The sequence below is a fragment of the Harpia harpyja genome, chromosome 4 (assembly GCF_026419915.1).
Source record: "Harpia harpyja isolate bHarHar1 chromosome 4, bHarHar1 primary haplotype, whole genome shotgun sequence".
NCBI classification, from domain to species: domain Eukaryota; kingdom Metazoa; phylum Chordata; class Aves; order Accipitriformes; family Accipitridae; genus Harpia; species Harpia harpyja.
Genome location: NC_068943.1, coordinates 47,670,122 through 47,695,539, shown reverse-complemented (window position 1 = coordinate 47,695,539; position 25,418 = coordinate 47,670,122). Strand labels below are relative to the sequence as shown.

Sequence of the window (25,418 nt, the reverse complement as noted above, 5' to 3'; positions counted from 1 at the left end):
TGAGTCTTGTACCTGCGAGTCTCTCTGCAAAGTGGCTTTAATTTTCATAATGGTATTTCAGTCAGCCAAGTGTGAATTTAGTATTCTGATGCAGTCAGGCCTCCCATTCAGGAGGCAATACAAAACTTCATAAACAAGCTCTTCACCTGTTTATTGTTCTGTTCCTTTTCTTGTTGCCCTTTGGAGAAAGGGAAGGAAGTGAAAAGAGCAGTGATCACAACTTAGACATGGTGTTAAAGCTTTCCTAGTGCATCTTTTTATACACAACTTTAGCTGCAAACCCATCCACAGATACCAGTAATAAATACAATTTCAGCTGCAAACCTGTCCAGAGGTTTCAGTAGATGAAGCTTACTCTTTGAATGTGGGTATGCTTTTGGAAGCAGGTGCTTATTTCCGTATTCAGTGGAGAAGCATCCTAAGTGTTTCTGTTTGCCTAATGTTTCTTAAGTGTCAACATCTACCCAGCATCCTTGTCCTCTTCAGGCAGCAGTCTAGGATTGCAGGGGGTGCAAGAAGAAAATGTATAGACTTCTTAGGGAAGCAGATAGGTAGCTATCATGAGAAAGAGAGAGTACCATTTGGTACATCACAGCAAAACCAGGAGGATTTCCTAAAACCAGAGGAAATTTCTTCCAATAGATACCCAGTCAGTTTGTATGAGGAGTCAAGGGTTACCTGTCTTTGTACTGAGTCCATGATGATGTTCTAGACTAGATTATCTGTGGTACTACGTTGAAAGTGTCTTTTCAAATATTTTTTAGTTAGTGTATCTGTCTCGTGCATATGCTTGATTTGAATTTGAGTGGTGGTCTGAGATCCTGGTTTTTCAACAACTTAACAAACACCATAGAGAATATTTATGTGATAAAAACCCACTATCTGTCTGTGCTACAACAGATGTTTGCCTTGTTCACAACCTTAACAAAAAGATTATGCTGACACCAGTTGTATGTAGGATTCCTGTGCTCCATTTGTTCTCACTGACTCTTAATTACACAGGCACTTCTACTGCAGATTTTGCAGTTTAGCATGCACTCTTGTTTGAGGGCATACCAATTGGGCAGGCAAGAGGTATAGTATTGGTTGATGGTACTACTCACACAATGTATATATGGTTAAGTAGCTTTGTCCCTTAAAATCTCTGTCAAAGCTTTTTACACTGGATTTAGCTTATGCTTGTTCATGCATTCAGGCATCTCCCTTTGTAAACATCCGTTGAACTAGTATGCAGTGAAGAGAAACCACATATAAGAATAAATTATAAAGACTTTCTTAAATGAAGTGTGTTTTCAGCCTAGGACAGAGTAGCACCAAAACATCCTAGCTTAGAAATTTGTAGGGTAGCTGCCCAAGTACTCATCTGAATTTTTATTCTGAGAACTGGAATTCAACTTTGAGAGCAAACAACAGCGTATTCAAAAAATAAGAAGCTTTGTTGAAGGGTAAAGGGCAGATAACACTTTTGCATCTTGCTGGTATGCTTGTAAAAGACCAGGTGTAAAAGCTTCTGCTGTAATGGGAGAAAATATTGGATGGCTCTGTGGAAATGAGCCTAAAGAGAGTCTTGGACTTGACTGTCATTTGCACTTCATACCACTTTCCAATATAAAGGAGCCCTGGGGTTGGTAATGTTTTCACTGTGTGCTGTGTGTTTAAGGTACTTGCTACCTGCCACAGCTTAAGAAGAAAATTAAAAGAATTAGAGCTCAGCCACTGCCAGTGTTGCAAACAAATGCTTTTAAAACTATGGATGTTGTTGTGAAAACTGTAATTGTTTTTCTCCTCGACAACAGGGATGTCCTTCCATTCACCCTGAAGTTGCCTCGTGCTATCGCTGCAGCAAAGACAGAAGCTGAACTTGAAGAGATTGCTCAGCTTGGACTGAGTAAGTAGTTCTCTACGTATATGTCATTTCCTGTAGCGTTCTTTAAGCTTGAAGAAATAGTCTGTATCATTAAGTAGTTCATATTGGTCAGTGATGATACAGATTTCATTTAGAAAAGCAGTTTCTCTTATTGGGAAGGCCAGACCTTGAACTTGCCAATGGTGACCTTGGTGCTCTTCCTTCCTTCTGTGCCTCCTGTGATATTTTTGTAAGTGCTGTTTCTTCCTTCTCCTCTCCCCTCTTTGGGCAGCCCTTGGGCAAAGCAAGTCTTACAGTCCCCAGACAGAGGTTTGATGTAGCTTTTCCTCCAAGGGCTAATGTTGGCTGCAGGCTCACATAGCAGGCACTAGCCTGATAATTTGCTGGAGTTGCCAGGAGAGTGTAGGAACTGAGGTTCACTGTTAATAAAACTTCTGTTCAGATTGACATGTGATCTTAGAATGGCAATTTTTGAGATCAGTGGCTCAGTGCAGTAGCATATTAACAAAAGGAGGATTGTATACATAGGATCTGCAGAACGTATCCATGTGCATTGGTTTGGTGAAATTTTTAAAATAGCAAAAGAAAATGCAAGGGTATGTCCTTGCATTGCTTGACTGCTACAACCAAATACAGGCTCATTGTAAAATGTACCTTGGGCTTGCAGGAGACGCAAAGCCTGGCGGGATTTGAAACATGGGCTCCACCCAGATGAATCGTTGAGCAACTTCTGCAAAGTGCTGAATGGCCTCATTTCCTTTTGCAGGAAGGGAGGATTGACTGTCAGCAGTCTTTGTCCCAGTAGATTTTTGAATCATCTTTGATTTAGAAACGGATCCTCACTAAATCAGTGTTAGTATGAGGCGCTCTAGAACTATTTGGTGGGACTTTGCAGCAAAGCCATACACAGGGAAGTACTGCACTGCTTTGCATTTTGTTCTGCTTCAGTAGCAATGCAGTTAAGGGTTTTGTTTTAGAGAGGAGACAAATGACTTCTGCAGTGCTTATCTGCAAGTTTAGATAATTAGGTGCAAGTATGGATTTTCATGGGAATAGAGGCAAACAGGGAACTGTTGATTAGGTGAATGTTTGGATAGGAAAAAAAAAAGGTCTAATTGGGATACAGCATAGTGTAGACAGTCTCCTAGTGACACTTGGAAGCCTTAAAGTAATATTAGGTGAGTTTCTCCATAGGAGATGATAATGGTGGTGTTGAGCAAGCTTTCCAGACTAACCACACTTTGTCCTCAGTACCCGAAAGCACCGTGGCCTACTTGCTGTGGAGTTAGTCTTGCTCTTGAACAGTCTCTGTCTACATTGTTGTGTGTTGTTTCTTTAAGCTAATAAATATGAAAGCTGAGGAAGAGACTGATGGATCAGCGTCTAACTGTGTGGTTGGTATATTTGGGATCAATTACCTACTATACACCAGATTAAGATCACAGTTTCTGTGAGCAAAACCCAGACAACAAAGTTGAGATTTTGATGGAGTTTAGGTGTCCACATGCAAAAGAGCACACAAAGAAGTCAGCCCTTCAACGCTGCGGACCCAAGAGGTGCCTAAAATCTCCCAAGGGCCATTCCTGTTAAGTGTGAGCTTTCCTTAAGCAACATGTAGGCACAAAACACCCTGGTCTGAACATGGAGGGTTGTAGCTCCTGTCAGAGCTGTATTATGCCACAGGCTCAGAGAGGGAACTCTACAAGGCAGGTCAACAGCATGTAGCCCAGCAAATCACATCAGGAAGAACTGGTGGTAAAGGTTTCAAGGCTGTTGCCAACCTGTAAGGTTTCACATGCTGAACATAAGATTCCCTCTCTGTCTGTCTTGTGTTTCACCTGCAGCGGTGCTTATATCATGCGTGTTTGCAACAGCCCACGTGCCAGGCACACTGGCCAGTCTGCTGAGGGATCTGCAGGCAGGATGTGAAGTCATGGAGCTGGAAAACACCAGCAGCATTGCATGACTCTGTAGAGAAATATGTCTGTGTCAACATATGTTCTCTGGCAGTGGCCTGTCACCATGGGCCATTTCCTGTCTTCTGCCCTGTAGGCAGGACACAGCTGTTGGGCATGGACCCTGTTGTGGAGTGCTTGGCATTCATGCAGTTGGGCCCAGGTGTCATTGCTCAACAGCCCAAATGAGGCATCTTCACAGTACGGGAAAAGGGGCCACATCAAGATTGGCAAATTTTAGCAAAATCATCCTACTCTGGCATTCCTCTGTTATTTCAGTCAGATTGCTGTCCTCAAGGGCTTGTCTGGTTTCAATCTTCATACTTTCAGGAGCTGATGGGCTTTACCGTTGACTCAGTTTCACAAACATGCTGATGCTTTGCTGAGACAAGTGTGGAGGCTGCAGCTGAAACTTATTGGTTGAGCGCAGGTTTTCCACACTGCTGGTGTGGGACGGCACATTCGGTCTATTTATGTGCTGCTGAGTGTCTAAAACCTCAGGCAAACTGTGTCACCATTGCAAAAGCAGGGCTGCAGGCCAGTGCTCTTAAAGAGACGCAAGCATTTGGTCTGCATAGCTAAAGATTATGGGTGCACCCATCACAGCAAAATGTGAGCTGTCTGTTCATGTGTAGTTTCATTTGTTCACTATCAAAAGAAACCATACCAGATTTTTTGTTGAGTTGCCATATGTGGCCATCAACTGGTATAAATCAGCCTAACTGTTGTCTTTAATGGAGTGAGTTTATTAATACCAGCTGAGAATCTAGGCTTATTTCTCCTGAGTGAGATGCTAGTGAGTAGTTTATGTTCATTTCAGTCTCAAGTTGGTAAGAATTACTGTGTTACAGTCTCCATTCCTTTCTTTGATTCTCAGTTTATTTTTAAGCTTAGTTCAGTGGACTGATTTGAAGCTACGCATTGGTGGTGATATAAATGAGTAAGAGCAGCCCCAGGAGTGTAACATGCAGTTATGTCTGGTGGTGCTTTAAGAGTTTCACTTGGAATTTTTTTTTTCCCCTTGAATTAATAAAAGCTTGTCTAAATTTCTTGATACTTGAAATGGGTGATGTTGAACTGAATGTTCTGAAAGCCATGTGCATGCTCTTTTGCATTCTTATGCTAACGCAATAATGATTTTCAGATTTCTGGAGCTCCCCGGCTAACAGCAACCCCCTGGACCCTCCAGCTCCCCGTAGGCCTGTGCCTTTGGATAGTGCTTGTAAAGACTCACGTCAGCTCTGCCTTATAAATGGAGTGCATTCTATACGAACCAGAACGCCTTCAGAGCTGGAGTGCAGCCAGACCAACGGAGCGCTGTGTTTCATTAATCCCCTCTTCTTAAAAGTGCACAGCCAGGATGTCGGTGGAAGTCTGAAAAGGCAGAGCCCGAGAACTCAAGACGTGAATGGCACAGCGAGGCCTCGCTCCCCCCCACCCCGGCCGCCACCTCCTTCTATTAATAGCATCCTCACGAGTCCGCAGCTTTCCAGGACTATAAAGCAGGCGAGCATGCCAGAAACAGTCAACCATAAGAAAGAGAGAGGCTTGGATTTGCTGCAGAATAAACCAACCCCTATTCCGCCTCCTCGGCTGAAGAAGCAGGCTGTTTGCTCAGAGGTGGAAGGTAGCTCAAAGAATGCAGTGGTAATTCGACCTGGCTGCAGCTCGGTGCATATGCCCGAAGCTGCTGGCATTCCAGGTGAAACCCTGCCTGAGCCGGCTCCAGCAGCTGCCAAAAAGACGGTAGCTAGCAGCTCTGAGTCACACATACCGTGGAATGGAGGCAGGCAGAGACTGAGCGACATGAGCATTTCCACCTCCTCGTCTGACTCGCTGGACTTCGATCGGAGCATGCCGTTGTTTGGCTATGAGGGGGACACTAACAGCAGCCTGGAGGATTTTGAGGGGGAAAGTGACCAAGAGAGCATGGCACCCCCTTTGAAGGCCAAGAAGAAAAGAAACAGTTCGTTTGTTCTCCCCAAGATTGTGAAATCTCAGCTACGGAAAGTCAGTGGAGTTTTCAGTTCCTTCATGACCCCTGAAAAGAGGATGATCAAGAAAATTGCAGAGATGTCCCAGGACAAACGCACTTATTTTGGATGCCTAGTGCAGGACTATGTCAGCTTTCTTCAGGAAAACAAGGAGTGCCATGTTTCGAGCACTGATATGCTGCAAACGATTCGGCAGTTCATGACCCAAGTCAAGAACTATTTGTCCCAAAGCTCCGAACTTGATCCCCCAATTGAATCTCTGATTCCTGAGGATCAAATAGGTAAGAAGCACTGTCCCGTGTTTTGGGGGAAGGTGAAAATGCATAATCTGTGTTTATAGTGATAGTCTTTGTGCCAGTTTGGAAAGGTGGGGTTGACTTTGCTAGCAGAGTTCGAGCCATTGAGTATTTAAGTCTTAAAACAAAACAACCGCCATACCCCCTGCCCTCAAGCACCCCAGTAATTCAGAAGAACTATGAACTATGCTACAAAGTTGTTCATAAAAAGTTATCCTTAAAATAGCTGCAATGTGGACTTTTTACCTGTGATTATTACTTTTTTTTTTTTTAAGCTGCTGTACTGTTAACAATACAGAATCCTTTATTTGCTGGTACACTTGTATTTTTCCCTGAATAGTTCTCAGTGCTTTGACCAAAACTGTGCCAATTTTAACCATATGGATTAATAGCCATAAAACTAGAATTTATTTGAAACCAGTGACAGTTAAGAGCAGAGACGTTTCATAGCAACTTACTTTTGAAATAAATCTCATTCTTCCAAACATTCTCATTCACTCCTAGCAAAGCTGCAATGTCCCTACACTTGAAGCTAAATAAAAATGTATATAAGAGTTTTAAAAAACAAACGTGTGCAAGAGAGAGAAGGGGCTGCTAATCTCAGGTTTTCTATACCTCTCTGTTACATGTACATGTTTATAAATGGTTGCAGATGAGCTATATGTTTGAATACATGTTTTAACAACAGAGACAGACTTGTGTATCCACAGAAGTGACATCATTGTTGCTGCATAAAATCTCACTGCCCCTCTATCTTGCTGAGTCTGAGCAGTATTTGTAAAAGAGCCTTATAAGCCACATTTAGGAAGTAAACATCCCTCAGGGCAGAATACTTTCCTTGTGAGCTCACTTCAGTCCTAATTTGCTTGTTTTTCTCCTGTACCCCAGTGTCCCAACAGTTGGCCCGGTGCAACATTGGCAGATAGTTCTTTCTCTGGGACTAGAGGGTGATTGTATGTTGACATTTCTGTCTGTCCTTGACTGAGAGGAAGTATTCTCACGTAACCTCAACTTCATTTACACAAAGTCAAGCAAAAGTAACAAGCACTGCTGAAGGAAATACAACACTACAAAGAGTGTCCTCGAAATCGAGACTTTTTCAAAGACGTGTAATATTCTCACTAGAATAATAAAGACTATTAATAAAGAATATAAACACTATGGGTGTTATATGAAAGAAAAAATGGCGAATTGAGCAGTGGTGCAGGCACATTTTTGCCTGGGTTTCTGCAGAGTGCTGGATAGCTGACGAAATACAGATCTAGTTTGCTTGTAATTTTGTGAACGCTTAGTTTGACTTGCACTTTTCATTGTAAGGGTGTGGTTAAATCAGACTGTGGGTCTCTGAAGACTGGCAAAGTGCTGTCTGCTTTTAAATGTTTCAGTAGTTTGGAGTAGCATAAGCTGTGAAATGTAATAACTACATTGGTTTTCTTCAGCGACAGAAAGTCTGGCTTTGATCATGTGATTAAATGCAATTAATTTATGAAGTGGGATAGTTTAAACAAAGGAAGAACTTGCTTTTGAATCATCTACTGCCTATGGCTCGAGCATGCAAACAACCACAGTGGATCAGGAGCATCAGATGTTGCTGATCTAAGCAGATAACTATGTGACAGCAAGATTTAGTCATCTCTATAGAGAACTTTTTATGATGTAGCCCTGCCTATTATCCGTGGGTTTGCTTGACTATTTCAGTATGGAATTGCAGCCTGAATTTTAACTTTCTGAGTATTCATATATCCTCTCTTGTCAGTTTACACTTTTGTGGTGCAGGTTTTTCTTCCCGACATGTCAGCCTAGGGCTGGATGTACACTGCTGGGAAAATACTCCTTCTTTCTGTTTATCACGTACTGTCCCACAGTGGTGGCAGGTCATTGTCAGAGCTCAGAGGCTCTGGTCAGGCCTGGTGACCGCTGAGTTAGAGCAGGGCACAGTGGCCGTGCCCAGCTGGGGACTCGCAGGAAGAGGTGCCAGCCACACTTGTGTAACAGCAGCTTCACCCTGCAGCTGGGACTCGGACGCTGCTGGTGCTGACGGGGCAGGGAGGGAGCCTGTAGCAGAAAATGTTCAGGCCTCTCAGCTTCCCAGGCCAGTCCTGCCTCTGTGGAGAGGAGCTGGGGCCAGTCCTCGCCTCCCTCTCCCACCCAGCAGAACTGCTGCTGCCGGTCACCTGTTCTGGGGCAGCCAGACTTCACCTTGTCCCGCTGTTGTCTCCTGAATTTCGGTAGGTGCTGCAGCAGCACCCCCCCAGGCTTAGTGAAGCCCTTGGTGTCTGGGACTTTCTCCCGTGTCTGTGTAGTGATCTTTGTGATAGCGTAGCTTTTCTTCTAGAACTGCATCATGGACTTTGCAGACTCCTGCAAGCAAAAGACTTCTGTGGGAGATTTTTTTAAGATTCCCAGACAGGGGGCACATCAAATTGTTTAACTTTTTCCAAATCATCAGGAGAATGTGCATCAGCGTTTCTAATTATTCCTGACAGGTGCATCCTAATCTTAGCACTGAAGGCTGTTAACCCTTCCTGAAACAATGGGATTCCCAGTGTTGGGACAGAATCAAGACTAAGGCACATGGCTTTTTATCATTTCAGGATGAATGCAAAGTATTTTTTTAAAAGTCCTCCACATCTGAATGTGTATCCACAGAACAAAGACCTGGGCTGGTCAGAGGAGACCCTGATAGTCCACAGCTGCTTGAATAGCAAATGTTTGCGAATTTTTTGTTTGTGTTTCTTCTTTTCCTGGCTGTGAACAGAAAGGAGTCAAGTTGACTGTCATCACTTCGCGAAGTGATCACCAGGCAGGATCTAACACCTGAAAAACTTCAGTCTCAATGCTCAAATCTGGGCCTAGCCCCAGAAATTGACCGGTTTAAATAATTTGGCAATAAGGTATTAACTGGTCCTGTGGGAAGGTGCCTGAACAATACTGCCTGTTACTTGTTTTGTATTTCTAATCCGTAACCCATTTTTAAATATTGAATGTTAAAAAAGGCTTGGAGAGAACTTGTTGGCCCCTTACTGGCAGGACATGCCTTGTTGCAGGGACTTGGGTCTGTATGGAGGAGTTGCAGGCAGGCGGAGCTGGAGGCTGTACTGAGGAGCGTAGTCCTTTCCCCATGGGAGCCAGTGTGCCAGCCACTCTGAGGGAGGCTTCTCTGAGCGGCGCTTTTGCCTTTGTATTCCTCCTGCTGAGAGGCAATGTTTTACTTTTGTTCTTACAAGATTTTTATCATGTTAGCTTTAGGCCTGTTTCCTGTTTATGAAGGTAACTTTAAACCTGGTCTCCAAAGGACTGGTGATGCTCTTCACCCATCCATGCCATTATATCACATGTGGATTTTGTATGTGAACTCTCTGCTTTATCATCCAAATTTTTAATGAAAATACTAAATATACTAAAGCCCAGGGCTGACCCCCATGGTACCTCTTTTCAAATATCTGTCTTGTTTAACAGTCAACCATTGATAATTGGGCTCTCAGTGCAGTATTTTATGCACCCACCTTACAGAAATTACAGCAAGACAGTATTTCTTTTGTTTGCTTTTAGGAAAGTTGCATGGAATAGGGTTATGGGTCTTAAAAAGGTTAAGATACAGCCCACCCCCTGCTCCCCTCTTCTTCAGTGATCCAGTTATCCTCTTAAAGGAATTAGAGTGGTATGCCACCATTTTGTCTTGAAAAACTTCTGTTGGCTGTTTTTTAACACTGTGTTACTTTTTAGGTGCTTGTACATTTGTTTTGGTGTCCCGTCCCGGTACCCTGTTGTTCATCCTAGTATCTTTTCATGTTGAGTTGAGGCTGTTCAACGTGTCCCCCAGCACTCCTCCCTTCACTACAGGAGCAGGGAGATAGGGCAAGTAAGAAGCAGTGGTAAAAGCGCTGAGCCAGAGGCAGAGGATTTGGTTCTCCCTTTCCTGACCATCTCTTTGATTTGCTTTGTGACTTATTCCCTGCTCCTTTATTACTACTTCTTTAAGAGAAGGCATGTGTTTACTACACAGCCATAGTGTGATTTTTAATTAACCCACAGCTGATTAAAGCAAAACAAACCTAGCACAGATGGTTCTGTGATTCATTGGTGTGCTTTATGTAGGTAAAATGAGAGGAGGTTTACCCTTTCTTCCCTAGTTGCTCAACTTCTGCCACTGCTGCCTCACCATCGCCCACCTCAGTCCTACCTCTGCTTTCAGGATTGTGCAGATTATCAAGGAATGTGAGTTGTGCAAGTTATTACTTTCAAGTCTTGCTCCTTCGGAGGAGATGCCCTTGTCTGCACCATGGACATGTGTCATTGTAGACATCCACCAAGAACTGGACACTTGGCCATCCTGATATGAGCTGTCTTAAAATAGATCCGTATCAGTCATGCCAGTCTATGAACATGCAAGATATTAGGAAAATCCAAAACAAAGCAAATGCAGTGTAGTCGGGTGTCCTGCACGTACGTGCCATGGTGTTCCAAAGCAATCTTCTGCTTGCAGTCTCCCAGGCAATGTTACTTATGCAGGACTGTGCCTTTTTGTGATGGTTCCCAGGCTTGCTCAGTCTCTTACTAAGCCCTTCTTTTACTGATGAATGATTTGGCCATTGTAGATGATAAACAGGGCTTGTGTGTAAATCCAGGGACTGGAATCTGACAGATGATCTCAGTGGAGCAACAACTGTTGGTAACAGGTAAACTGGCAGCCTGGAAAAGGTGAGAGCGCGCCTGCAATTTCAGGCAGTGAGGGTAGCAAAGAGGCTGCGTAAGGACACTGGCGATGATTAATATGTTGTCGTCTCTAGATGCAGACTCGTGTGGTTTGCACCAAAACAAAATAGCATGTCAGCACAGGATACAGATGTGTTTCCACAAGTCACAACGAAACTAGCTGGCTGGCCTTTACAATTCATTTATCAAAGCATTTCCAGTTCCCATTTTGAGGCTGGAGGCTAATTATAAGTATCATTTCAGGAATGTTACATGGCGCTCAGCTCCAGTGGTACTCAATTTAAAAAAAAAAAAAAAATCATGAAGAGTGTCTGGTTTGGTTTTGGAGTATTAAGCATCCTGGGAGAATATTTGAAAACACTTTGCGTATGCTGAAGTAAGCAGGAATTTTTGTTGCCAATTTGGATCTGAGAAATATACAGAGATGTAAAGGCAAAGGATCAGTCCTCAATTCACGACTTAGATGCTAATTTGCCTGGGAGACCCTCCTATACTTTTTTGTGGCTATTAAAAGCAGTGAAAGCTGCTGCTGGCTGGGAATTGTTTTGTGGGATCATATCCAGAAACATCTTTCTCTGAAAGGGGCCAGTAACGGCAGTTCAGAAGAAAGGGTAAATAGTTGGATGGTCTGATCCCAAACATGCTTATAGTTGTCTTGTGACACTGAATATTGGTCTAAGACGCAGATCACAAGAAATGCTGTGCTTCCAAGCTTTAATAATAATATAAATATTTATGTAGGTTTTATGTTTATTAGGATAGGTATGGGTATTATTATTGACTGTTAAAAAAAAAACAGTCCAGTCCTTATCAATCTTGCTATGTTTTTGGCCTCATCAAATTGCTAGAATTTGCCACTTTTTAATTTGAGGGCAGAACTCCATGGTTCTTATGTCTGTGCCAAGAATTCATAAGGGAGAAGAAAAGGTTCTGTGGTGGGTTTTTGGGGTTTTTTTTTTTGTTTTGGGGGTTTTTTTGCTTGGTGTTTATTTTGATGCGGTTTTTTGTTTTGTTTTTTAAAACAACTGTGCAAACATGCTGCGTAAAATGACAGTTTCTCTTGGTCTACCCTTACCAAGCCAAGGCAGTTAGTGTTTCTTTGAAATCACAGCTGTAAGTCCTTTACTTCATTTGTCTCCTATTAGCTGTAATATAGTCACTGAACAGCACTGAGGGATGCTTTACTAAATATCCTGTCCTTTTTTTTTTTTTACCTGATTGCATTAACAGCACAGGAACCATTAGGAACAGCCTTCAGCAATAAGTACTTGGACCCTGTGCAGAGCTTTGAGCACAGCCAGATGAGTTATCTGCTCTCTTCCTCTGTGCTGATTCAAATTGATTTAAGTTCCTGCAGAAATTGTGGAATGTGATCGAGTAAATTTCAAAGCAATTTCCAGGCACCACTTTTGGAGCTTGTGACCAACTGCAAATATGAAAGAATGCCTCCTCACCATCTTGCACAGCCATAAAAATCTGTGCGATTCATTTGTACGGGAAGCTGTGGGAGTGGCACTAACTTACTAAGGGTTGAGGGTAGAAGAATTGAGGCTTCCACTTCTTGCCTACAGATAACAAGCCTGGCCCCAACCAAGGACTGTGGCTCTGTGGAGGAATTTTCCCTCCCAGCAGCATCGAGTTCCTGTAGCCTCTGGGGAGAGACTGCTTCTGCAGCTCCTTCCATACTGATACCGTAGGCAGCACCTGAACCAGCTCTAGCCTGGAGCCTGTAGGGGATCAGTCACAGAAGCGTACTGAGTTTTCCAATTTCCCGTCCCAGGCTAGGTGCCTCCCTCATTATCAGACCAAGGGCTCTGAGGATCCGTGCTGAGTTCTTTACAATTTATTGAGTCTCCAGTGACCAAATGTGGTGGTGACTCTGCTTTACTGAGGTGAAGGATAGCTGATGCTAACTATTCATGTGCAGAACTTTTAGTAGAAGCCTGTGGGAGTTAAAATTTCATGGGGATAGAGACTTCTCTTGCTTAATGTAATGTTTGGCAGCACTGACTGCTTTAATTTTGACATAAATGAGACCAGGTGGTTGGAATGCAAACTGCAGAGGTGTTCTGCTTACAAGCAAAGCAGTTGGTGTTTTTGCTATTTAAAAAAATTAAACAGGCAGTAGAAATGAAGTAAGCTGGATTGTCAAAAAAAAAAAAATCATCATCAGTGAAGCTAGCAAGGAACTATGTGTATCCTCTAGAAATTTAGCTAGCTAACACACCCATGGGTGAGATTTGTGCATTTTTCTTAGTGGAAAGATATTTCTACTCCATGAGTCCTGAGGATGATTTTGATGGTAGGGAGCGGCAGTTTCTGTCATGCGCAGAAGGGTGATGCTTCTGCTTTCCTGACTGGGTTTGGTAGTACTGTCAGTAGTGATTGTGTGGCTCTACCAAGTACAATAGATAAGGATCAATCATTTGAAATGTTGCCGCTTGTTATGTATAATTGGTAGCTCTGGTCTGGTGGGAAGCTGGATCTACCCCTCAAGCTGTGTGACAGGCCATCAAGAACATGTGTCAGACCGGTTATGCTTTTACTGGTGGCCATAGGGAAATCTAGAAAAATTAGAGGGCAAATGCTGCTCCTCACATGCATTCTTTCTCCCTTCCAGCAGCTTTTGCAGTCTCCATTTTGAGAGAAAGCCCAGATGCATTGAAGGCATCCGGGAAGCAGACATGGTTTTGCCACCTCCATCAGGGTCTCGGGAGGGGGAAATAGCAAGAGAAGCTTCAGAAGCCCCCGCAGAATTGGGATAGGAGAGATGGGAGCTCCCAACAGAGTTGGATGTTCAGGAATTGCGTGCCAGACAAACACAGAATAAATGCTACATACGAAGCAAAGGCACCATAAGAGGAGTGTGTGAAGGACATGTGTGTATGGGAAAGAGAGGTATGAAGACCCAAAAGGAAAAATGGCTGAACACAAGGATAAAATAAATGAAAGCATAAAGCAAAAGCAAGAAAACAGAAGGAGGTAATGCTTGTTTGAAGGGGGTATGTGTGTAAATCCCAAACCTTAGAAATAGTCTGCAATTTAAAAAGGGGGGGGAGAGAAAAGAAAAAGAGTATGGTCTAAGAAAAACACATAAGAACAGGCAAAGAACCTGGAAGGGGCATGAGGTTTAATGAAACTTTAATATGTCACCACTAGCAGCAGGAATGTCCACTGCTAGGTTGTATAAACATGTGATCTAGCAGTGACACAGTCTCTGCTCTTGGTCCCTGTGCTTCCCTAGTACATCTGCCCACTCTAGGCTCTGGTCCTGCCCCACCGTCAGGGTGTTGATGCAGTGGCCAGGCTGAAGGGTCCCCAGTTTCTTTGTGCTTGTGGGAGTTCACTATGGTACAAATAATTGATGTAAGCTAATTATTAATGTAAGCTGTGTTGCCATAGGAATGCTGAGTGGGAGAGGAAATTAGCTTATAAAGTAAAGGTTTGCAGAGAAAATCTTTAGCAAAGAGCTTTCTCTGTTGATGTGGTCTATGCTTTGAAAATGGAGAATGACTGTTAAAGAAAAACTTGAGTAGAACAAGAATAAAAAAAACAACTACTAAGTTAGTGGTTACTGTGCCACGTGCACACTATTGCCAAACAAAGAACTTCAAACTTGATGACAAAGCTGTATATAAGCTTGCATGATGAAATCCAAAGCTGGACAAACGCAGCTTTGTTTTCATTTATAGTTTAAAGCCTATAATCTGTCCAACTTCATAAAGATCTTGACAAAGCTGAGCCAAGTTTTAGGAGACCTTGGTTGAGTTATAGTTTTTGATGGAAACTATGCAAAAAGGATGGGCTTTCATGCCAAAGCAGACAAAAGTTATGGTTATGACTGTGTTTAAGTTTGGGAGTTGAAGTCTAAGCTCAAAGTAAAATAAAACTTGGAGACTTCTGGCCAACAAAAGACTGAGGTGCAGCTTGCTTTTTTTCTCTTTTTTTCTCTCTCTCTTTTTTTTTTTGTGACAGTCTGTAGTCTGTCTTTATGATGTTTTTTGTATTTACCACACTGCCATAAATGAAAATGGAATACAGATTCTGCTTTGCCTTTTGTTTTCTTTTTAACAAACATCTGGAAACTCAGCTTGTATAATAAATAGGCCTTAGCAAGTAGGTTTTGCTCTACAGTGTCTCTTTTGGGAATGGTTAGATTAATACTGGCTCTGCTCTAGAGAAGGAAGTCAGCTGGACTTGTGTTTTCCTGTTGCAGATGTTGTCCTGGAGAAGGCCATGCATAAGTGCATTCTGAAGCCATTGAAGGGCCACATTGAAGCGATGTTGAAAGAGTTTCACACTGCGGATGGTTCTTGGAAACAGCTAAAGGAAAACCTGCAGTTGGTGCGGCAGAGGAATCCTCAGGAACTGGGTGTGTTTGTTCCAACACCAGACTTTGTGGACGTTGAAAAGATTAAAGTGAAGTTCATGACCATGCAGAAAATGTATTCACCTGAAAAGAAAGTCATGCTGCTGCTGAGAGTTTGCAAACTGATTTACACTGTTATGGAGAATAACTCAGGTATGGTGCTTCTCATGGTTCAAGTTCACTGATACTCCAAACCTGGGGTTGTCTTTTGGCAGAGAAAATCAGACCACCTGATTCTGCAGATATATCTCCTTCTCCTGGAGCTCTTGTAGCATCTCCTTGCCCTTTTGAGAGGGATTCTTCCTCTCTGCTTCTTTCCTGGTATCTCTGATGCATCTGCCAGCACATGTTACAAATTCAGTGTGAAGCAGAGTTGTGAAGCAGCTTAAAAAAACCCAGCTTTGCTTAACTGTAGGCTTTGAAGTTGGCTGTCAGAAAGGCTGTCCTGTGAACCTTGAATTTCACACTGGTTCTAAATGAGTATTTTTCTGGAAATTGTAATAGAGGTAACATCCTGTATTTAGCTGTAGTAATTCAACAGCGTGTATGCAATATGACAGCTACAAGGGCTCTGTGTTAACTGGTGGCGGAAAGCAGCCTCTCATCCAGTATTTTTGGCTTGCTGTGCCTCTGTTCTCATTTGGACACTTTCTTTCCTATTTTTGGAACAGAAATAACATCTATTTCTGCACTGTAGCAAGAATCTAAAAGTGACCTTGAAACCTAGATAATGAAGGGGAACTACAGACTAGTGAAGACCTGCTGAGCACTCAGTGGCACAATTAAAATGCTGTGCTGGATGGCATGAATTTATAGGTGCAACTCTGTTGCCTGATGTCTTATCATGCACTGCTGTGGTAGGTCACAAGCTAAGGTGAAGCAATGCTGGTAGTAGTGGGAGATTTTTTTTTTCCCTAAGCAAATATAAGCTGCTGCAGGTGGCTGGCAGTTTTCTTTCTAAGTGAGCATTGAATGTGTAGCTGGGTCCAGTGTGGATCAAGAAGCCTACTTTCTTTTGAGATTTGAGATAAATGGTGAAAGCTTGTGGCTGTTAGACGCCCAAGCACTTTTGCAAGATCTAGGTCTGAGCTCCTGCCCAGCTTATTATTTCTGTGCAAAATTCTGCATTTTAAAATGGATATAAGAATCATGGCCTGAAGTGCTGTAAACTCTTTTCTCCATGCTGTGTTACCACATTGACTAAGGTATTTCCAACATGCAGAAGAAAAATATTGAGAGGCTGCTGCTGGTTAACTGTTGCACTGAGGGGCTTGGACTAAGATGAGGCAAATGCACCTTGGGTTGTCTTGTTTTGTCATGTGAAGTTGTAAAACAAGGCATTGAGCCAGCAGCTGTTTGAGGATATCTGCTTTGTCTTGTACTCTCAGCCAGATAATAGTGTAATACCTGGAGGGTATGCCTTAGCTGGTGTGACCTCAGATTTCAGCCCTTCGGTCATCTGGAGTTTCACCAAAGTTTAAGTTGGCTCCTGCTCTTGGCGGTTTTAAGTGACCATCACACCAGTTCTGCAGTGAACACAGTTTAGCCACATAGTGTTTCCTAAACAGAAAGTTTAAATGCAATAAAAGTGATAGGAACACAGGCAGACCTAGGTACAGCATAGTCTCTGTATGTTAGCTGTGTGCTGCCATTGCCAATGATGCTTCACTGGCTAGTTTGGAATGATATGAGGCTTTGCTCACTGCTGTTTTTAACTGTGCTCTGTCAAGGAAATAAGCTCACTTCTCGTGTCAAATCTAATAGGCTTTTATATTTGGGCTTCTCTGCTGGGATACAGACTCAAATTGGCATTTGTGGCTGGATCCTTCCAGAAAGTGAACGTTGTCCCTGCATGTATAAAGAAAATGCCTATTCATCATCTCTTAGCCAGTGACAGAAGTGCAGGTGGAGGTCAGGCCAGACTGGCATGGCAGCCTTTTGTGAGTTCACCAGTTGAGCTAATGCCAAGGTGAGCCGAGTCTTTAAATTCCCTTGCATGCCTCAAGGTGTGCATCATCAGATTTGTGCTTGTTAGAAGTACAGGACGAAGCTGGTGTTGGTCTCCTGTCCAGCGAGTGTCAGATGACATTTTTTTTGCTGCACATTGGTAACAGGAGGCTCTAGAGTAATACAAGCACACTGGTTAGTGAAGGCAGCAAAATAATGCTTTGCTTTCAAACACTGAAACTGATAAAAGGCTGTGGTTTGTCTATCACTGTCTGTGTTCCCTTCAACCCAGGGAGGCTGTATGGAGCTGATGACTTCTTGCCTGTGTTGACATACGTACTAGCCCAGTGTGATATGCTGGAGCTGGATACTGAAATTGAATACATGATGGAATTGCTGGATCCATCATTGCTGCATGGAGAAGGTAATAATTTATTTTTATTAGAATTGAGTAAAGGACTAGGGAAGGGGAGATTCTTCCTCATAGCACAGTTGCCGTTAACCTTGTTTGAGTAGAAATCCTTTCAAGGGGAGTCCTAAAGTCAGTGATGTCAGTAGCATAACAAGAGAATCTCATAATTATTTCCACCTTAAAGTAAGAGAAAGCTCATTAGCTTGCAGAGTATAGGTCTGAGTGACCTGGGAATCTACTGATGTATACTATGTTATGAGGGAATATGTTGTTTTCAACGAAGAAGGGGGAGGCATTGTGACTTAGCAAACACATACACTGTACAGGTGCCATAGTGGTTATCCTTCTGTGCCTGAAAATTTCCTGAGAGTATTTACAGGGCCACAGCATTCAGTTAAATTGTGAGACACGAAGTGGGATTTGGGTTAGGTGCTTTGTAAAAACTTCTGGGGGAATTCTCTGCCCCTCTGGGGGAAGTGCTTTTAAGAATACTGCCCCCCTTAATGATCTTCACTTCTTCCCAATATTTGCTTCTCACAAAGTATTTTTATGAGTCCTAGGAATATGTTTTCTAAGGCACTCTTGAATGACAGCTGAAGTCCACTGGAGGCAAGGAAATCTCACTCCTTTCTCTTTTTATGGTGCTGTTTGTAACAGAGGTATTCTGCAAGCCCTTGGTAGACCCCAGAATCTATCAGTTTATGAGGAAGTTTAAAGGTTCTTGTGACCAAGCTCAGCTGTGAGTTTAAGTATATGTTTCCCATTCTTGCTATCTCTTGGCTTGCTGAAATTGCTGTGTCCTCTTACGTGCCAGTATGCATGACAGAACCATGCCAGGATTCCTCCGAGCTGGCACTAGTCTGTTCCCTGCTTTGTGGACAGAGCATCCTCTATCGCATTGTTCAGGAATCTTAGTACAGAAAATACTTGAGATGTGAAGTTGGAGATAATTAACATGCTTGAAAGGCAGAAACATTTACTGGACTATTAAGTCATGTTGTTTTTAATGCAGCAAAAGAAGTCCATCCATTGGCTGGGTCTCTCTTTGGCACCAGCTAACTCTACTGTGCAGGAAAAACTGTTTAGTGCTTTGGGGTTGTGCAGTTCAAATGTAACGTATTGTCCAATTTGTTTCATGGGTCTTGCATGTGTTTTATGTATTGAACTTGTTGCAAAGCTGAAGGCCAAGAGCATGCTATCAGTAATACAGAAAATACTACTGCAAGCATAGAATGTATCCTTGAATGACTCCATGAATAGACTGTGCTGCCTCTTAATTGGACACTCCCCTTCAAATAGTTTAAAAAAAAAAAAAGAGAGAGAGAGAAATAAATGACAGCATGTCTTTTGTTTCTCCATGTTGTTGAGGACTGTTACCTGCTGTTGAGACTCCTTTTGCTTTGTGACCTGCAGCTTCTTTTGTACGTTGGCAACTCTGTCGTGGCTTTAATTGTTCTCCACTCATGTAATAAAGGTGAAGTATGAAGGACTGTACACATCACCTCCTGAACTAGTTGGACATTATGGGGAATGCTAAAAAGGTGACAAACACGGTCTTCATTTTAAAACCAAAAGCAAACTCTTCGGGATGCTTCCAGGGTACAAATCACACACTCAGTTGTTGTTTCACTGCCAGTAAGGGTGGTTGCTGAACACTGGTAGATAGTCTTTTACTTTGTTTAAACAACTATGTTTATTTCATCCACACTGGAAGCTCGGGAAGAAAACAAGTCACTGTTTGGAAGTTGTTTAGAAGAAAACTCATGTTCCAACTTTGTAAAAAAAAAAAAACAAACGAAAAAAAACACCAAAAAAACCTCAGGAGTAAAGGAGTGACACCAGTCATTTAAGTAAGCAGCCATCCCCTGCACTAGTGAACCCAGAGTTAGATACTGTTGCGCCGCTTGATAATACGCATGCATGTCTCTTAGCAGCTGAGAACACACCATCCAGTATTTCACAGGCCAGCGAGCTGTTTTTCTCTATGTATAAATATTTTGGCAATAGAGTACAGGGGCTTTCATATATGTATGTGTGTGTGTGTGTGTGTGTGTGTGTGTGTATATATATATATATATTAAAATTGTGTTTGTACTTCTGACTGTGACCAGTTGGAACTAGCGTGGTGTTTGTGACCACTCTGAAAAGTTCTTCCCTTGCTGTCCTTCACAGGAGGCTATTACTTGACAAGCGCTTATGGAGCACTTTCACTGATCAAGAACTTCCAGGAAGAACAAGCTGCCCGACTCTTAAGTTCAGAAGCCAGAGATACTCTCCGGCAATGGCACAAGAGGAGGACAACTAACAGGACGATACCTTCAGTTGATGATTTTCAGGTAGAGCTCAGGGCTGAAGAAAAAAACAGGGGTTTGTTATTTTGTTGGAACTCCCCATCTGAGAGGTATGATTCATAACGATTCCCTTGGGGCCGCAAGGTAAGTGGAGTGAAGCAGTGCTGAGAATATGGCGGGCAAATTTGCCTCAGTTTTGAAATCTTTGGACTTTATAATAGAGTTTGATTATGATGGTCTGAAGAAAACACTAAATAACGGAGCTTTCCCACCTTCCCTTCTATTTAAGTCACGCACAGTGAGGACAAACTGAATCATATCTTAGATTCAGCTTCTTTGTATGCTTTACTGTTAAAAAGAACAAATCCAGATTTCCAGTGGTATAAATCAGCACAACTCCCCAGTAGCTAATGGTGGCATACGGTAGGTAATAGAGAGGAGAGGTGGGAGAAAAGCTGGCCTACAGTTTTAAAGTGTAAGCAAGGAGTAGAGTTCTATACTATGGATGTCTTCACGTTTGTTTGTTTTTTTTTTTTCCCTCCCCTCCATTTCTTGCTGCTCTTTCAGAGTAGGGCAATAACTTCAACTGAAGAATAACAAAACAGTCGGGATTACTTCGTCTTTTAAAACCAGGCCTGCATGTCCTTCATATAGTATGCTGTTGATTGTCTGTTCAGATGCATCAGTTTGTGGACTGAAGCAAGGAGGATGTTGGAATCGAGAAGAAAGGATTTACTCCTTTGTGTGTTCAGTTGTTTACAGTTCATACCACAGCGCGAAGTTGCCAGAGAGGCTAATGACAACTAGCAATTAGATATTATATAGTTACGAGCTTGAGAAACGAAGGCGTGGGGTCATCAGGAGATAATGAACCCTTTCAGTTGAGGCTCCTTTTACTTTATCAGTGTCCATGCAAACATTTACAGCACAACACTGAACAGGGAGGAGTTGGGAAAAGCAGTCTTCCGCAATTTGCCTCTCTTGGGAAGAGGAGAACCAATTAACAGAAATTCCACACTATGGCCAGTGCACAAAGCTAGCACATCTTACTGGGATCCATTTTATATTCTGCTTACCTGTAGTTAGGTGTCACATTCAAGTAGCTTGAGTCTTTGTTCTTTCTAGCAAAACACTACACTTTTCATTGGAAAATTCATCATCTTGTATTTCTGCTGGATGACTAAATGACAGAAGATTCTTTCAGCAGGATCTTGTATTCCGTTTCACCTTCTTTTCCTCGGCAAATGAACTTCAGCCAAGCTAATTGTACAGCTGGATGCCATGCTGGATGTGGGAAGATGCAGGGGGGTGGGGGAAGAGCTGGCACAGAGTGTGTCCAGTGCTGCTGCTTCTGTTGTCTCTTTTGAAAGAGAGCTTCAAATCAGTAAGATCACACCACTTCCAGGCTATGCTTGGCACAAATTCAAGCATTTTGCTGCCTGCTCAGAATGCCAGTTTTCCGTCTCCTTTCTCCACGTCCTGCATTTCCGAAATGCAGCACCTTCCCCACAACCAACGTGTAACACAACATTAGTGCAACTCGTCTTTCCCACATTGAACCAGGATGTGATCACTAAGTTTCTGTAATGCAGCCTCACAGCCTTATCAGCTTTTGGGCCCTGAAGGCCTTCATCCTCCCTTCTTCAAAAGGATGGAAAAGCAAAAAATCCCATATTTTGATGATGATTAAGTACAACTTTCTGACACTGCATATATAATTCTGATATTTAGTATGTGAGTTACAGGTATTGGTACAAACTTCAGCCTCTCCTTTAAGCAATCCTGTCTGTCTAAAAGCATATGCATTTAAAAACAGGTCTTCTGTGTGTTAACTACATTAGAAATTAAAACTGTAGTGTGTTTTGCCTTATCCAGGGCTGATTTTTTGATCATTTTTTCGTGCTGGGTAACAACAATGGATTAGTTCTGTTCAGTCCCAATGGTTTAAGTGCTGTTGCGAAGCTTCAGTGTTTCAGTCTGCAAGCTATCAAAAAATACTTTATTAAAGACAAGAGTGCTCTTTGGAACTTATGTCATATGAACATTCTTCTTGGTCTTAGCTTTTAACAGCTCGTTTCTATGAAATGTAAATTTTTACCATTGTGATTTAGCATGCTTAATTTATCCAGCATACAAACATAGATACCAGCTCAGTCAATAAACAGGTCTTTCTCACGGTCATGTCTTTTCTACCTCCTTTAATTTTACTGCTTTTGAGTCTTTAATTGCAGTTTATTTCTTTTTAAAAAAAAAAAAAGCACATGACACCAGGCTGCTTTGTTCATGTGTCCAAAACACATTTTTGGTTTTTTTCCTAGTTGTTGCTTTTTATTTTACTTTTTAAATGCTTTTTGAAAGGTAGAACTGCATTTCCTTGTGGGACATATTTAGAATTTATCCATGTTAACAGAGCTGGGGTATGCGTCAATTTCAACAGAGAAAAAAGATCCAGCTTTTGCCTCAAGAGCATATGGATTTACTCTAATGTTGCAGAGTAAATTTTCTTTCTCCATCCCTCTAAGCCTTATTTTAAAAAAACAGAAAATGCTGTCACATGAAACTTGGTTACATCAGGCTCGGATACCAAATTGCCACTGGTTAACGCGATGAAAATGTCCTACGTGTGTATGGATTACCTTTTGCATACTGCAGTGTAAGAGTGCAAACAGTTTATCGTGCAGTAACTTGCAGATCAACAGCCTTGTGTGCTGCTGGCAGAGGCTTTTTTTTTCTTTTCTTTTTCCTTCTGACTAACATACTGTGTGAAGCTTCTGTTCTATAGTATTGACCCAGCCAGCAGCGGCAGCATCATCTCTCGGGCGTGCTGCCTCAGATGTTTGTTTTGCTTCACAGCATTTTGTTTCCTAGTATGGCCAAACATCAAGTCCCATTAAAACCACTGGTGTTTTCCATGTGGCTTTAAGGCTGTATCTATTTACTCTTAATTGCAGTGCTAGAATGTAAGCCAAGGAAAGGAGAATGTCAGCTTATGAATTTCTGTTATGCCCACCACAGGCTTGCCATGGTTTTACCACCACCATCACAATTCACGAGGTGGCCATAATGTACAGGAATCACTGGTGTGTGTTTCACAGCTAGAACATGGAGAGGCTTGCTGTTTGTTGCTGACTCCTCAGTTTTCAGAGTTTTGGTTTTTTGAGTTTCTGATGTCTGTTTTCTCATTCTACAGAACTATCTTCGTGTTGCATTCCAGGAAGTTAACAGTGGATGTACAGGAAAGACCTTACTAGTAAGACCATATATCACTACCGAAGATGTATGTCAGCTTTGTGCTGAAAAGTTTAAAGTGGACAATCCAGAAGAATATAGCCTGTTTCTTTTTGTTGATGACACCTGGCAGCAACTGACAGAGGATACCTATCCTCAGAAAATTAAGGCAGAGTTGCACAGCCGTCCGCAACCCCAGGTGTTTCACTTTGTCTACAAGCGCATTAACAGTGACCCATATGGTGCCATTTTTCAAAACAACGATGACTCAGCTTCTTAAAACCAGCAACTCATCGTTTAATTTCTGTTCCTTGTTAACTGTTGAAAACATCTTTGTTGGCTGGCTGCCTTAGGAGCTAAAACAGGTCTTAAACCATAAATGCCTAGTAAAATACACGCAGACAGACATGCCTAGCGTTGCTTACAAGAACCCATGTAAACCATGCATATGGCCAGTTATGCGGAATAGTCCACCAGCGTGTTTGAGTAAACAGCACATGAGGCTGAATTTCTTGTACCACAGACTCTTTTGAAGCATATTATACTGTGGCCCTCTGCAGGTCTTTTGCTGTAGTGTTCAGAAATCTATTTTCCTACACTCATCCTTTAGCCAAATGCCATTTTGATTTAAATATATGTACGCTAGACAAGTATTTCAGTAAACTGGCTGGTATGAGCTCAGTTTCACCAGCATGAGTTTGACAAGACTGTCCGATGCAGGGCATCAGTTAACTCATAATTACCTGGATGATTGCATCCTTTCCTAATTTTTTTAATTACTGAAAATCACCATTTTTATATATATATATATATATATCATAGAAATTTTATAGCAGTTGCAGGTAAACTGTCAGGGTTGGTTTTTGAAATATTTTTTTAACTATAAAGTATTCTATAATTATGCATGTGATTTTAACATTTAATATACAAGAATAAATCTCTTGCTGGTTTTAGAGTATTGCATTAAAAGTCTCTGGTTTCTCTTCTTTTCCTGTTACAGGAGAGTTCTTATGAAACTTCTGTTATCTGTAAGAAGATTGTAACATTGGCACTGGTGATTTCAGTGCCTTCATCTGAACTTGATGTACTGTTATCTGGATTATTGTTTATATGCATTGTTTTAGACAGAATGAGGGAGTTGGAAGAGGAAATTGAAAGAAAAGGATGTAGAGAAGGGGCAGAGAAAGAATGTAGAGAACCTAATATAGAATTAAAATGTGCTAAGTCTGCTGGTTCAGGCTCCTTGCAGAAAATAAGCGAAGGAGGTTTGTAAGGAACTTTTATGTAAGCAGTATTGTAGATTTGCGGAGGGATTTGACAGCATCTATCCCAGATACTATCTGTGTTAGCAGAGGATTAAATATATCACTAAGGTGAAGGAGAACATTATTTTTTACAGTCTTGTCACCAAAATCAAAACGTGTCTTGGACTGAAGAATGTGTTGTAGCATTTTATGGTTCTAAGTTACTCAGTAAGTGAGATGTGAAAGTCAGTCCTACATATGCAAAGATAAAATGGTATTAAATGTGTGTGTTCTATAGATTTGTCCCAGATAGCCCATGCCGTGGGTGATGCTCTGGACCCTACTTAAGTCAATTAGGGCTATTCTTTTTAGAGGGACATGGGGTTCTCCCCAAGTCTGGTGTGAGCAGTGCAACGTAAGGCAGATGATTACAAAAATGTCGTGAGCAGCATGTGTATTGTACATACAGAGATCTGTAGCATTTTTGTCAGTTTGCCCTGTATCTGAAACCCCTGGCACATGTTTGTATTTCATTTTGTAAATGGTGAGTTTTGCACATAATACATTGTAATATTGAGCTATGATTTGGGATGTTGTGTGCTGTGGTTTTTGGGTTGTGTTTTTTCTTTTTGTTTTAAGAAATGGTTCACACTTGAATGTTTGTGTGTCAGTAGACTCTGATACTCCTTGCTGCTTTTCATACTGTTCGGCCCACTTTAAACTCTTTGCAAAGGAAAGAAGCAATAACAGTATTATCTAGTTAGTGTGCTTGACCTGAACAGTCAGTAGAAGCAGGAGGCAGGTATCTTGACTGCTGAGCCATTTCTTTGTGAAGTTAAGACTGATGTTCAGTGCTAAAGAAAATTCCACTATTTTCATATCATGGTGGCTCTGCTAGGGGAGGGAAGGACTGGGGCAGAGAGGCAAAGTATTAAGAAACTCAGAATTTCAGGCGTGAAACGAAGGAAAGCAAAGCGTGCAAAAAGGGAAACGCGTGCCCAAACCACCTCAAGATGATTCCGCTGTCTATTCTTGTGCAATTGTTTCTTTTGAAAATTAGAACATTTTATTCACTGTGCTGTGCAAAACACTTCCCACT

General features: G+C 42.0%; 1 protein-coding gene across 6 annotated transcripts in view; it reads left to right on the top strand.

Moving 5' to 3' along the window:
* Nucleotides 1-24,903, top strand: part of RIN2 (Ras and Rab interactor 2) — an 83,320-nt gene extending 58,417 nt beyond the window's left edge. For all 6 annotated transcript variants that reach the window (XM_052783848.1, XM_052783850.1, XM_052783847.1 and 3 more), the window contains 6 exons: nucleotides 1,797-1,888; nucleotides 4,967-6,097; nucleotides 15,045-15,350; nucleotides 17,437-17,568; nucleotides 19,729-19,892; nucleotides 23,038-24,903. In XM_052783848.1, coding sequence (XP_052639808.1) covers nucleotides 1,797-1,888; nucleotides 4,967-6,097; nucleotides 15,045-15,350; nucleotides 17,437-17,568; nucleotides 19,729-19,892; nucleotides 23,038-23,355 — 2,143 coding nt within the window. In that variant the 3' untranslated portion in view covers nucleotides 23,356-24,903. The remainder of the gene's footprint in view (nucleotides 1-1,796; nucleotides 1,889-4,966; nucleotides 6,098-15,044; nucleotides 15,351-17,436; nucleotides 17,569-19,728; nucleotides 19,893-23,037) is intronic.
* Nucleotides 24,904-25,418: the final 515 nt, after the last annotated feature.